Source organism: Erpetoichthys calabaricus, chromosome 11, assembly GCF_900747795.2.
Source record: "Erpetoichthys calabaricus chromosome 11, fErpCal1.3, whole genome shotgun sequence".
NCBI lineage: Eukaryota > Metazoa > Chordata > Cladistia > Polypteriformes > Polypteridae > Erpetoichthys > Erpetoichthys calabaricus.
This window is the reverse complement of record NC_041404.2, coordinates 22,528,637-22,543,625: the sequence shown is the minus strand read 5'-3', so window position 1 is coordinate 22,543,625 and position 14,989 is coordinate 22,528,637. Positions and strand designations below refer to the sequence as shown.

General features: G+C 41.1%; 1 protein-coding gene across 1 annotated transcript in view; it reads left to right on the top strand.

The window, feature by feature from the left end:
- LOC114660239 (prolyl 4-hydroxylase subunit alpha-2-like) overlaps nt 1–14,989 on the top strand; it is a 44,265-nt gene that overhangs the window by 5,351 nt on the left and 23,925 nt on the right. The window contains exons 2-3 of the mRNA XM_028812795.2: nt 8,384–8,480; nt 10,700–10,851. Of these exons, the coding sequence (XP_028668628.1) occupies nt 8,384–8,480; nt 10,700–10,851 (249 nt within the window). The remainder of the gene's footprint in view (nt 1–8,383; nt 8,481–10,699; nt 10,852–14,989) is intronic.

Here is a 14,989-nt window from a genome sequence, read left to right as displayed (position 1 = left end):
CACACGTTTATTTACAATACAGTGATACCTTGAGATACGAGTGCCCCAATGTACGAGTTTTTTGAGATACGAGCCGTCACTAGGTCGATTTTTTGTCTTGAGTTTCGAGCCAAAATTCGAAATACGAGCCATCAAAGAGCTTGTCCCCGCACATTCCGAGGAACTGACGACAGAGGAGTTGACGGAACTATATACACAGCAACATATGGAGGTTCTGCAGGAGATCTGTATCGCGGAGGAGTTTATCTCTTAAAGTGAGATAAAGGAAGTGTTTGCAATGTGGGAAAAAGTTTCGAACTTTAAAGAAAAGAAACACCCTGAAAAAATTACAACTGATCATACAGTGGCACTATTTAATGACACTTGCCTAACGCCTGACTTTATTGACAAGAAACTAAACTTGCAGCGCCGCTATTCAATGACACTTGCCTAACGCCTGACTTTACTGAAAAGAAACTAAACTTGCAGCGCCGCTATTCAATGACACTTGCCTAACGCCTGACTTTACTGAAAAGAAACTAAACTTGCAGCGCCGCTATTCAATGACACTTGCCTAACGCCTGACTTTACTGAAAAGAAACTAAACTTGCAGCGCCGCTATTCAATGACACTTGCCTAACGCCTGACTTTATTGACAAGAAACTAAACTTGCAGCGCCGCTATTCAATGACACTTGCCTAACGCCTGACTTTATTGAAAAGAAACTAAACTTGCAGTGCCGCTATTCGATGACACTTGCCTAACGCCTGACTTTATTGACAAGAAACTAAACTTGCAGTGTCGCTATTCAATGACACTTGCCTAACGCCTGACTTTACTGAAAAGAAACTAAACTTGCAGCGCCGCTATTCAATGACACTTGCCTAACGTCTGACTTTATTGACAAGAAACTAAACTTGCAGCGCCGCTATTCAATGACACTTGCCTAACGCCTGACTTTATTGAAAAAAACTAAACTTGCAGCGCCGCTATTCAATGACACTTGCCTAACGCCTGACTTTACTGAAAAGAAACTAAACTTGCAGTGCCGCTATTCGATGACACTTGCCTAACGCCTGACTTTACTGAAAAGAAACTAAACTTGCAGCGCCGCTATTCAATGACACTTGCCTAACGCCTGACTTTACTGAAAAGAAACTAAACTTGCAGTGCCGCTATTCAATGACACTTGCCTAACGCCTGACTTTATTGAAAAGAAACTAAACTTGCAGCGCCGCTATTCAATGACACTTGCCTAACGCCTGACTTTATTGAAAAGAAACTAAACTTGCAGCGCCGCTATTCAATGACACTTGCCTAACGCCTGACTTTATTGAAAAGAAACTAAACTTGCAGCGCCGCTATTCAATGACACTTGCCTAACGCCTGACTTTATTGAAAAGAAACTAAACTTGCAGCGCCGCTTTTCAATGACACTTGCCTAACTCATTTCAGAAACATTCTAAAGGGGAGGACTAAACAAAGCTCCTTGGACAGGTTTCTATTGAAACGCCATGCGAATGAAAGTGATGAAAGCGTGTCAAAAAAGAAAAAAACTAGTGAAAAAGAAAATTAAGTTAAGCAAAAGTGAAGTGAAAGAAAAACATTACAATACGCTAATCGGCTTTGCCAACGTCTGTTTATTTCTTTAGATTCTCTTTTATGTATTAAGTTTTATTTTGTTTGTATACAATATTTGTTCATTATAAATACATTTTTCTTATTTTGAAAACATTTAACAAAAAATTGGGGTGGTTTTTTGGGGGCTTGCACGAATTAATCTCATTTCAATTAATTTCAATGGGGAAAATTAATTTGAGATACAAGCATTTTGACTTAAGAGCTCGGTCACGGAACGAATTAAACTCGTATCTCAAGGTATCACTGTATTTACAAGTATCGCAGTGCACAAACCCAGTGCCGCAGCACCAATCACCCCTTCAGTCCTGGCCACACAACACAATGCCTTCTCAGTCTCTGGACCGCCTCCACTCCTCTCCACCGAGCTTCGTCCTCTTCCACCCGACTCTTGCCATTGAATGAAGGGAGGCGGCCCCCTTTATACACCCCCGGATGGATTCTAGGTGCTTCCCGAGGAGCCTCCATTGACACACCCCTGTGTGGCGGAAGCTCTGGCTGTGCACCTGGAAGTCCTCCGGGTGTCCCCAATCCTCTTCCCCCCAGCACTTCCGGGTGTGGCGGAAGTGCTGAGGTCCAGTGCTCCCAAGGCATCGGGCCCCTACAGGGTGGAGCTTCCAAGCTCTGTACCAGTGGCCTCCAATAGAACCAGGGCAGATGCCCCCTCGCGGTCTGGAGGAGGAATTAGCCCTCCTCCTGTCTTCCTGGGTGTCCCGACTGGGCATGAGCCCCATCTGGGTGCCACAATTGTAAATATTGATGATCAAATCTCACCTGTTTCAATTCACTAAACATAAAAATTTGTTTTGCAGGGGATTTCACCATTACGAAATGCAAAACTACTTGAGTTTTTTTTTACAGGTTTTAATGTTTTTTTGAGAAACATGATATACTGCTCTGTAAAGCCTAATTCTCACTCCCCTATTTACCTTGTTGTAATCTCTCAGTTGCCAGTAAGGACAATTCAATTTCTGCCTCTCATTCACACCTCTGTGAAGGAATGCAGTACAGTAAAACCTTGGTTATCAGTCAGAGGTCGGGACCGAGGCCTTGACAGATATGAGAAAAGACGGATAACAGAACAGCTACTTTAAAAATAATATACAGTAGATTAGTTTAGCAAATAGTTGTACAGTGAAACCTCGGTTCACGACCATAATTCGTTCTAAAACTCTGGTCGTAACCCAATTTGGTCGTGAACCAAAGTAATTTCCCCCATAGGATTGTATGTAAATACAATTAATCCGTTCCAGACCGTACGAACTGTATGTAAATATATTTTTTAAAAGATTTTTAAGCACAAATATAGTTAATAATACCATAGAATGTACAGCGTAATAGTAAACTAAATGTAAAAACATTGAATAACACTGAGAAAACCTTGAACAGAGAAAATTAACACTGCAAGAGTTTGCGCTATAGCGCTACCAACCGCTGGCTAAACACACTTTTTTTAATGAGTTTTAAGCACAGGGAAAAAATGAACATTTGAAAAATCTGTAATTTAATAAACCACCAAGAAAAGTAACATTGCAACAATGCACGCAATGAACCGATAGCTGTAAACAGAAGTGAAGTGCAGGTTAAAATCCAATAGAAAAAAGTCTTCATTAAATACAACAAGGTTAAAACAATGCTGTCTGTCTCTTTAAAAACAAGCCCTTATGCGGCCAGCCCCCTCTCTCTCTCTCTCACACGCGCGCATGTGTGTGTGTGCGTCTCTCGCGCATGTGTGCATCTCTCTCTCTCGCGTGTGTGTGTCTCTCTCATGTGTGTGTGTGTGTGTGTCTCTCTCTCTTGCTCACTGCACAGGAAATGCACAGGGAGAGACTGAACACGTGCGGAAATCATCAGCGCGCACAAACCGAAAGGGAAACTAGTTTGTTCGTATACCAAGTGTGTGGTCGTGAACAGATGCAAAAGTTTGATGAACTTTTTGGTCATAAATCGATTTGTACGTGTTCCAAGACGTTTGTGAACCGAGGCTTTATTATTTACAAAAAAGAAAAAAACTATATTAGCAAAATATAATATAGTATTAACAAAATTTGTTTTGTCTTATATAAAAAATTAATATTATGTTTATATTAATTTTAATATTCACTATATAATATTGTAATGACCAGTGTAATAAGAAAATGCAACTCAGAGGTACTGGAGTTTTCTACATTTTACTTGGACAAACAGTGCCCTTCCTTCATGGGTTACACAGCACATTTCCAAAATAATAAAAGAAAGCTTTCCCTACCAATCAGTTGTTCTCCTGCCACTCACATTCCTTCTTTCTCTATATTGCTTTATTGTCTCCTGATTCTCTATTCAAAACTTCCTTCCACCGCACCTTCGTTTTTCTCCTGTCACTCTTCTTCTAAGAGTCGTGTCCTCCCCTTACAGAGCAGAAGCCCTTCACCCAGTCCACTCACTTACAGCATTCATTCCACCCGTTCTGCTCCCACACAGCGCATCACAAGCTGCCTGCACGTCACAATATATTAACAAAACGTAATATATCAGAATTTTAAAAGAAGCTTACAATACAGAAGAACATTAACATTAATACAGAATAACATTACCATCAGTGGTTTACATTTTCGACACGTTTTTCAATTTTGTCGGCATCACACTTTAAATCATTCACTGTTGTTCTTCCTACTCTGTAAATAGAAGCAATACTTGAAGCGCTTTTGCCATTTCCAAACGTTTAATAATTTCAGTTTTTTGTGAATATTCCAGCACCACACCCATATGTTTATCGGCCATAACAATGTATAGTAGATTTATTATAACAAAAGAGAAAAGCTATGAAATGCTATTAAAGCCGATGGTAAGTAACCAACATTGTGATTTCAAAATACGGCATGGCATGTAGTGCTGAGGAAGAACACTACGCACTAGCAAAAGGGAGAGTTGTTCCAATGTGCACAGCTCGCAGTGTAGCGTGTGGCAGTAGTAATAGGTAGACACTGGCGTGTGCAGTGTTTTTTTTGTTTTGCCCTGATGGTTAATGGAGATTACAGTAAATCAAGTGATGGATAATCGAGGTTTTACTGCACGTATTTTTAAAATGTGACATGCTTCATGTTTTCCACACCGTATCCTACACTTTAATTTGTTTTCTGCATTCATATCAACTATTTCTTGATTTCTTCAGAGGACATGTACTCTCCAAGTGCTGCAGAGCTTCAAGATTCATTTCATTCATTAGAGGTTTGGAATTTGAAATTTTGTAAATATTTTTTTCCTTTGTAAAACTGGACATACCACAGGTGGATTGTCTGCCACAGATATAATACACAGAAAGGTGCACCACTCACAAGTTACCAGTGACACTTCTCGTAACATGACACATACTGCAGTGTCAACCAAAATATACAGAGTTAGTATCAGTTAGACTCTACTGGAGTTCACATGAACCACACTCCAGATCCTTGTTTTTGGATGGGCTTCATTTTGGTTCTGTAATTGACACCTGAGTTTGGAAAACTGTTTTCACTCCAATCAAAAAAAACAAAACGTTAACGTGAAACAGACCTGATCTGGAAGAAAAGATTTAGTTTGAAGACAAGAGGAGAAACGAGAACAGTAGGGTAGAAACACATACCTCAACACATGAGGTATCCCAGCTGGGAATCACACCAGGGTCCAAGACTCGAGTTGTGAGATGGCCAATATACTGTGTTAGAGCAAAATATGTTCATTATAGCTATTCTAGGCTGAATCAATCACAAAGGGACATATCTAATTCAGCTGCCAACAGACGTGCTTTATCATTATCAGATGTTGTGTTTGGCTCCTTTTGAGCACAGTTAAAGCTGCTGTACTCTGGCCTTCTGTTCTTTCCTGATGTTATGTTAGGGCCTACTTTCCAAAGGCCCTTGCTCCTATCTAAATGATTGGAAGGATGTCTCACTTTCCCACCTACCAATACGGCAGTGGTCTCTCTTGTCATCACACACTTCCTTGTTTCCAGCTGCTATTACAGCTGGTGAGGTGTTCAGTTTTAAGGGTTATTGACACGACAGATAACCAATCTGTGGGTGGAATACAGAATGTCAAAAGATGTGATTTTGACATTATTGTAATAATCGAATTGTGGACAGATTCACTCATGTATTCAGAGACTGGAAACACACACATCAGGCAGACAAATGCAAATTATAAGGAATGGCAAAACAGGAACCTGACTGTTTGCTGTTATATAATGCTACTGGTCAAATAATGAATATTATTGATGACATGTGTGCCTGTATCATCAAAAACTAGGCAGTCAGTTTTATCTTCAACATTTGTAAGTGGATTTAAATTTGAATTAACAAAAATAATTCAGAAGAAATGTGCAAATAAGACAAAATGAAGACACTATTTACATTGGTTATGACTGGATTTCTAAAGTGCTTTGTAAGATGACCGTTGTGATAAATAACCAGGCCTTGACACAAAAAGAGGTTTAGGGCAGCCTCCCGTATACTTGGAAATGGCTGCAAAATTGAAGAAAGAGGTTGCAAAGTAGTGATCTTTACAGACAAAAACCAAACTGAGGTTTGGTACAGACAGGGTGGGTTTTAAAGGCATAAGGAGGAAGTGACGTCTTCTGGGGTGGAACCGGAAGTGACGTTAAAGGGCCCAGGTGGAATTTCCTGCATTTGGTCTGCAAGGATAAAAAAAGAAAGGGTCAGTGCTCTCTGCTCTGACCCGACTGGGAATGACCTTCTTTCGAGGCCTTTAGCTGCCTCCCATGCTCACGCGTGTGACACCGTATATTTCAAAGTAATTAAAAATGACATTGAGAAATTTAGGCCCAGCATTTTGTGAAATCCTGGCGCTGCTACTCCTCTCAGGGTTCCTCATATTTATAGTAGCTCTGTGCCACCAACCCGACTGTGCCCTCTGGCAACCTATGTGTCCACTGCACCCATAAGGTCTAATCTGAATAGGCTCCCCTGATAACTTGGGGGCTCCCTGTTGTCTTTATTGTCTCAGACGGGAGGCCTGCCTGTACAGGCCTCCAGTTTTGTTGCCTTCTTCTGACATTCCAGCCTGACAGGATTTATTGCCCTGAGTTGTCCCTATTGATCCCATAGGTTTGTAAAGCGGCTCACCCTTTATTAGTCTAGGTTGACTCCTCCACTTTCCTGAACTCCTTCCTCCTCACCTATGTCATCCTAGTGCCACCTTTACACCAGTGAACCTTTGCCATTTAGTCAGCTCTTTCTACTGTGAGTTTCAGTTGTGGTGAAGCAGGTTAGGGCTCTGTGCAGGTGTCGGATTTTCAAATAAAAACTCAGCGGGTGAGGGTGTGCGCTGCTGTGATGCTGTGGGTGTTAAGTGTGGAGGTGAGCTGATTGCTTGTTAATGTGCGGGTGCGATCAGCTTAGCTGTTTCGCATTGATTCTCCGTGTTATAATCAAGGCACCTGCACCCTCGAGAGTAAAAAAGGAGCATGAGCAGGACAGAATGGAGATTGAAATGAAACGAAAGACTGGAGGTAGAATCGAGAAAGTGTCAGAATCACGTCAGAGCTGATGTGGCAGAAAGTAGACAATCACTCTAAGCGTAGGGTCACTCCTGCTGAGCAATGGAAAGGAGCAGGAGTGGCCAATCACCCTTATGAGGTCCCACAGATGCCACGGGATGGCAAAGGGACAAGAGAGCAGGGTTTGGTAGGTCCCCACGAATAGTGAGGGATGGTGGGGGGGGACCTGAGCTGAAGAGGGTTGACTGTGCTTGCCATTGTGCTGGGCAGAACCCAAAGGGTAAGCCAGAGAGAGGAGGCTGAGGAATGATGTACTGAGGTGGGTACTTGTGGTTTTTAATGAACTGATCCTGGATGGGATTTTATTCTAGATTTTAATCTGGTTTTGGGTTGATTTCATTGATGGAGTTTAACCTGCACACTGACACCGATTGAACTGCACCACACTACTTTATTGTTGGGCACTGAATAAAGGCACTGAGAACTGTTTGCACCAGCCTTTGCTTGTTTGGGGCCTCATTGCAGTAGTTCATCATGACCCAGGTTCAAGAAGGTGCCAAGGCTGTGGGCAATTTGGTCATCACAATGCTGAGTGGAGCTGTTGCACACCTTTAAAGGGACACAATCACAGTGGTGAAGGTGGGGGGGGGGCATTAATAGTCACTTTTTTACCATTTCTACCCAGCAGCATGGCCTAGTCTTACAGGACTAGCAGTGCGGTAGAGATACAAACTTTAACCTTGTCAAAAGCTTCACCCAAAACAAAGCATAAATGCAAATCGTTATTTTGACCTCTCAACCTACAGAAGGGGGGGGTACAGTGGCGCAGTCGGAGCTCTGCTGCCTCGCAGTAAGGAGACCTGGGTTCGTGTAGAGTTTGCATGTCTCCCTGTGTCTGCCTCCGGGTGCTCCGGTTTCCTCCCACAGCCCAAAGACATGCAGGTTAGGTGCATTGGTGATCCTAAATTGTCCCTAATGTGTGGCTTGGTGTGTGGGTGTGTGTGCCCTGCGGTGGGCTGGTGCCCTGCCCGGGATTTGTTCCTGCCTTGCGCCCTGTGTTGGCTGGGATTGGCTCCAGCAGACCTCCGTGACCCTGTGTTGGGATATAGCGGGTTGGACAATGACTGACTGACTGACCCTTCAGAAGGATACTCTTGGATTAAGCTTTCATCATTTGAATTAATTGGGTTTAAAAAGTAGAGGTTATATTATGTTATAATTTATTTTCCTAGTTTAACCATTATTTGTTTCTTCTGTCACATTTGTAAATATATATTTTTAAATGCCTCCCAGGACAAATGACAGACTTGATTTATTTGGAGAGGAGCCTGCTCTTATCTTTGAAGGACTATATAAGAGAAGAACAGTTACACATTGAAAGACTGCAACAGTAAGATTTTGGAATATTTCACTATCTTCTTAAAAAAATATATAATTACTTACTTTGATGTCATATATGATTAGTGAGCGAGAAAATTCACTGTGATAAAAAGTGAAAATGTCCAAGTTGGCAAATACCTTTTCTAGGCTCAATAAGCCTTGACCTTGGTGAACTTTCAGCTACGTGCATGGATCACAGAGAAAGTCTGGTACCAGCCCTGAGAAGGGCCCTCTAGCACCAAGTGCTTATGCATTTCCTGGCCATAAAAATGTGCCAGTGGGCTGTGGATGGGTCGAAGAGCCCACAAATCGTACATAACTGTCCAGCAACCCACTTTATCATCTTGGTAATTATCACCCACTGTTTTACTCTTAAAGTCTTCATAGCGTATATCATCATCTAATGGTGCCCCATGCTGAGAGCTAACGGTGGCACTAACTCAGTCATCTTTGCAATAATGATTAAACTCATTTTTTATGGTTAGGGTAGCTGAAGTCAATTGTGGATGGGGTACAAAAGTAAAAATGAAATCTATCTATAAGTGTAACTTTACATGTTAGATACTACTAAATTTATCTGTGACAGACGGTTATCAGCAAGAGTGAAAGGGAAGGTCTACAGGATGGTAGTTAGACCAGCTATGTTATATGGGTTGGAGACGGTGGCACTGACCAGAAAGAAGGAGACAGAGCTGGAGGTCGCAGAGTTAAAGATGCTAAGATTTGCACTGGGTGTGACGAGGATGGACAGGATTAGAAACAAGTACATTAGAGGGTCAGCTCAAGTTGGACAGTTGGGAGACAAAGTCAGAGAGGCGAGATTGCGTTGGTTTGGACATGTGCAGAGGAGAGATGCTGAGTATATTGGGAGAAGGATGCTAAGGATAGAGCTGCCAAGCAAGAGGAGAAGAGGAAGGCCTAAGAGAAGGTTTATGGATGTGGTGAGAGAGGACATGTAGGTGATGGTGTAACAGAGCAGATGTAGAAGACAGGAAGATATGAAAGAAGATGAGCCGCTGTGGCAACCCCTAACTTTTATATCAGCTGGACCAGAAGGGGCTTCTCTAGCTCTGCTGCCATCCAGAGGCGCTTTCTCAGCACCGTGAGTGAAAAAGCAGACAAGGCTGTTAGCGACAGTGCCCCCTCTCATTCTGGGATGTACCACATACCTAAAGTGAGCCACCCTCTGCCACACATGCGTGACACAATATAATAATAGTAGTGGTTTAATAATTTTCTACACCAAAGTGTACGACAGCTGGCAAGAGGGAAAACAGGTGTGATTGCTGCAGCATAAAAGAGCCTCAGTGACGATTCTTTACACACCATAGTGGGTAATGGTGCTCCAGAATAACATATCATGGAGAGGATGGGCAACATTGCTCTTGATGGTCTGTAATCTTAAGCAACATTTTCTTTTCCTCTAAGGTCTTGTGGCGTTTGCCCTGCAATGCATTTGGTCTTCCTGATCAGTTTCTTTAGGTGTTTGGAACTCCCTAAGTCATTGATTCTTACAGTTTTTTTTCCTTGCAACCTAAAATTGTTGTTTTTTTTTTTCTGTGTGTTTTTTGTGACCCACAATCACTGTGTAGCATCATCCATTTATATTTGAAAATTCTCGCCAACTGTCATCCCGGGTGGGGAGGGGGTTTCCCATTGGAGTATCGCCTTTAGCTGCTCACGACGCCCCATTGCATGAAATTGCATAAACCATTCATGACCCTTTCCCACTCAGTACTATTGTGATTCACGACTCTGTGTGACCCAAAAGCAAACAACACGCCACCCAAAATGAGTCATGACCCATAGTTTAACAACCTATGATCTTAGTTTATGTTAGTCTACCAGAAGACCACAGCATAGTGTAAAATGCTAGCCTTTATGGACTGGTAGGACATCCATTGTTCATTTTACATAGCACATAACTGTATATATTGTGGAGCCTTGTCCAAGGTTGGTCCCTGCTTTGCGGTGAATGTACATGAAATAGGGTCCGGTCCTCCTGTGATTGGATAAAGGCTGGGTGACACTAGACTGATAACTAATGAAAGACTCATGAACCCTCAGTTATATCCAAAACAAGGCTACACTTGTTCTGTTTCTGTTTTCAGCCTCATATTGAGTGTCAATTAGTTAAAATAATAACTTTCTGGATAACACATACTACATACAGTATGTAATGAACAGTAAGACTACTAACTTGCTCCCTGTCCTTGATCTTTTCCACAGTTATGTTCAGATTCTTCAAGAGATGTCTGAGTTTTTAGCTCAGGACCCTGAGGGCCATGTCAGCAATCCAGTGGCTGCCTTCAAGCTGGTCAAGAGGGTCAAGTGGGACTGGATGGCTATGGAACAGCTTGTCAGACAGGACCCTTCTCATGGTAATACTGAGCGGGGATGGCACTTGACATAAAGAAATTCAGTGCATCCACAAAAGGCCGTCTTTCGTTCTTTGGTCTTTATTAAAGGTTTTGAGGAGAGTAATGGTTCAGTTTGTATCTCAATGGAGATGATTATAAGCTCTCTGATGTACTATAACTTCATTAGCACTCTTTATAAAGTGACTGTTAAATCAGTTGAGGGAGGGTGGAGAACGGCTTTGGAAAACTTATAGAGAGGGTATGATTGACAGAAAAAAGGGAGGAAAGGGGGTGGTACCCTGAATGAAGGGGATGGAGGCAGGATTTTTATTTAGATTTTTTTTTCCATCTTTCTAGAGGGTTTGAGGAGGAAGACGTTTTTTGTTTTTGCTCTTAAAATCCTGTAATGATTTTTTTCTACAATTCCAGTTAACTGTTCTGTGATCCCTACTTTGAATCAATTAAAATAAATTAACTATTTAATCACAAACCCAGCCAAAGGAGATGCACAAACCAATATGTTTCTTCATGCTGGTCCCAAACTGAGATAAATGGGGAGGGTTACGTCAGAAATGGCATCCAGTGTAAAATTTTGCCAGATCATCATGTGGACAACAATAAAAAAGGTGAAAAAGAGAGTGCAGGCAGGGTGGAATGGGTGGAGAAGAGTGTCAGGAGTAATTTGTGACAGACAGATATCAGCAAGAGTGAAAGGGAAGGTCTACAGGATGGTAGTGAGACCAGCTATGTTAATTTGGTTGGAGACGTTGGCACTGACCAGAAAGATGAAGACAGAGCTAGAGGTGGCAGAGTTAGGAATTAGAAACGAGTACATCAGAGGGTCAGCTCAGGTTGGATGGTTGGGAGACAAAGTCAGAGAGGCGAGATTGCGTTGGTTTGGACATGTGCAGAGAAGAGATGCTGAGTATATTGGGAGAAGGATGCTAAGGATAGAGCTGCCAGGCAAAAGAAAAAGAGGAAGACCTAAGAGAAGGTTTATGGATGTGGTGAGAGAGGACATGTAGGTGATGGGTGTAACAGAGCAGATGTAGAAGACAGGAAGATATGAAAGAAGATGATCGGCTGTGGCAACCCCTAACGGAAGGAGCTGAAAGAAGAAGACGAAGAACTAATTAATTACATAAATGTAATGTAATTAATCACAATTAATCATATCTAACATAAAAGCATGTAATTATACAATTAATACATAAATCATGAAGTAAATACATACTGAATCACAAAATTAATGTAGAATCAACACAAAGGAATTAAGAAAAATTAATGGCGTAATTTAAACTAAACAATAACCTTAAACCCGAACTTTTAACAAAATACAACTTGAGCAAGTATAACCTGAATTTGAATGCCTTCCTAAAAGGCAAGTTGAAAAGAAGGCAATAAGAGAACGAGGACAATGTATTAATTCTCAAATTGGCATAGCATATGAGACACAGACGTATCAAAGTAAAAACTGAACGGTCAAAACGACTGTTGACTTTAAATGCACCACTGATGACGGATTTAACTCTGAAAGAACATGTATCTCCTAAATAGACATACATTAAAACTTGTGTTAAAACTCAGCAAATACTATCCTCAATTATTTATCACTATCAATGATTCAAAGTTATACACAAATGCTGTGTCTCTGAGCTGCTTTTTTTACTACCCCCTGTCCCCCCACTTCAGACAGTTCAACACGTCTAAGAGATTTCATTCTTTAGTGGTTGGTAGAATATTGTGGTGTGCCCTGGGATTTTCTGGGTTACAAAAAAGTGCCACCACAGAACAATTGTTGGTAAACACTGCTCTACCTACACCTTTGCTCCTGGCACACTAAAGGTAGAGTATAAATATGGTACTGGATGTGCACATAATTTTTTTAGGTACAACTTTTTTCGACTATTGTTCCGTGATGTTAAAAAAAAAAAACATGAAAAGGCCACCCTGACCAAACCGCCGCCTGAGCATTTGCCTCCTGGCCAAACCCTGGATGCGACAATATTTTTAACACGTTAAACAGGCCACATTAATTGGAAAAACGTGTTAACTTTCCCATCTATCTAAGGGCCTGATTTGCATGGTGCAGTGATCAGTGATCAACTCCCCTGCCCCACAGCCTCAAGGACCTGAGTTCAAGTCCTGACTGGTCACATAATATTGTGGGCTTTCTCCAAGGACTCAGCTGGTGACTCTGAGTTGACTTGGCATGAGTGGGCATGAACTGGCACCACATACAGTGCAGTTTGTGGCAGCATATGGCTCACCTTCCAGCTACCCTGTGATAAAAACATAACTGTATGAGTCAGATTTTGCGGAGGAGGATTTTATCTTCCAGGATCAACCTGTAATTTCCTGCTTTATCAGTGAAATGTTACTATGGCAAAGCAGATCATTGTAAACAATTGTTAATAAGCAGAATTTTGACAAAGAGAACGCCCTTCTCATATCTCTTCTTCATTTTTCAATCATAAAGCTATTCGAAGGGGCCAAAGGTTAAAGCCTGGCTGCCAAATTCTGCCTTTCATCTTGTGGGTTTGATTACTGTGTGTTAACACTCCAAGTGCTCCATTTTTCTTCCCATATCCCAAAGATGTCCTGGTTAAGAAAATGAATGAGAGAATAGAAAAAAAGTGAACTTGATGAATAGTTTGAAGACGAGCTTCTCATCCATTAGCTCTGTCGTTCTTTGATGTCTGGCAATGTAAAGAAGTCATAATTTAAAACTACAACAGCAAACCAACTGGGTTTGTATATCTTTACAGTCTAATAAATACTGTATGCAATGTAGAGAAGTCTGCCGCAGAATCCTTCTGACTGATTTCTACAGAACGGTGGCTCAACTTTTGGCATTTTAAAAACTACTGGATTTCAATATTCTTTAAAAATATTATCACACAGTATTTCACTAGTCTACTGGCAAAGTAAAAAACAGAAGCTGCGATAAACTACACATGTAAAGTACAGTATAGTTTCAAGTTGCCTCAACCAATGATAGCAAATCTTTATCACACATGTAAATTATTTATTAAACCTGAGCTTTGCATCAGCTTTGCTCCTGTGTCACATCTAAATGAAGCACTGGGTGCCGTTGATAAAAATCATGCCAGTTGGCCTAAAATGCCTCTGCCACCCTTCCTAGAAGTTTAACTATCTGGCACAGCCTCATATGAGAAAAGCACTGCGGCAAAAGCTGTTATGCTTAAGAAATGCCTGAAAATACATTTTTTTATAAACCCTTCACTACTATTATTCAACTTAAGAAATTTTGGTTTCATCGTTGCTTGTTTTACTTGAAATATTTACAGTTTTATTTATTTGGTTATTTTTGTTTCACCATTTAGTATTATGCCATATTGTTGTTGTGATAGGCACCACCAATCTGAGACTCCCATTACCAGGAGACAGCACTCAGTTATTAGGGGGCATGGTCTTGGAAATCACGGCATCTGAAGTCATTACAATGACACTTAAATTATAATTCAAAGGCTGTCTCTTCAGATTATGAAAATCTAAAAGCTGTTGTGCATGGCATTTTAGTTAAGCCTTTGGAAATCCTGTTGTAACTTTGAATTTAGTTAATGTATAGGCTTTGGCAACAGATTTCATTCCAGCTTTTTCATCTGTATTTCTGGCCATAGACTTCAGTTTGTTGCCTCTTCCATTGCTCATTCGTCATATGCTTATTCAGGCAGTGCAAAAGTGTCTACCCACAGGCCATTCATTCATTGATTTAGAGAGGGGCTAAGAGAGTGCAGAAAGGGAGATCAGACACAATAATGGATGGATAGAGAACCAGAGAGCCAAGCAGATAGATAGATAGATAGATAGATAGATAGATAGATAGATAGATAGATAGATAGACAACTGGGTAAGTGAATGAATGAGGGACAAATAATGGTTGAACATTTGGGTGTACAGACAGATTGCTGGATGGGCAAACAAACAGAAATATAAAAAATGGACATGATGAGGAATATATAGGTGTGTTGATAGATGAATAGTTAGGTCAATGCTCCAATACATAGATAGATAAATAGATGGACTGTATTTTATTTGTTCCAATGGGGGAAATTTTGCTTTTTAAATAGATGAACAAACTAATAAAGGAATGAATGATTTGATTGACTTCATGAAGTTGCCCACAAAACTTTGC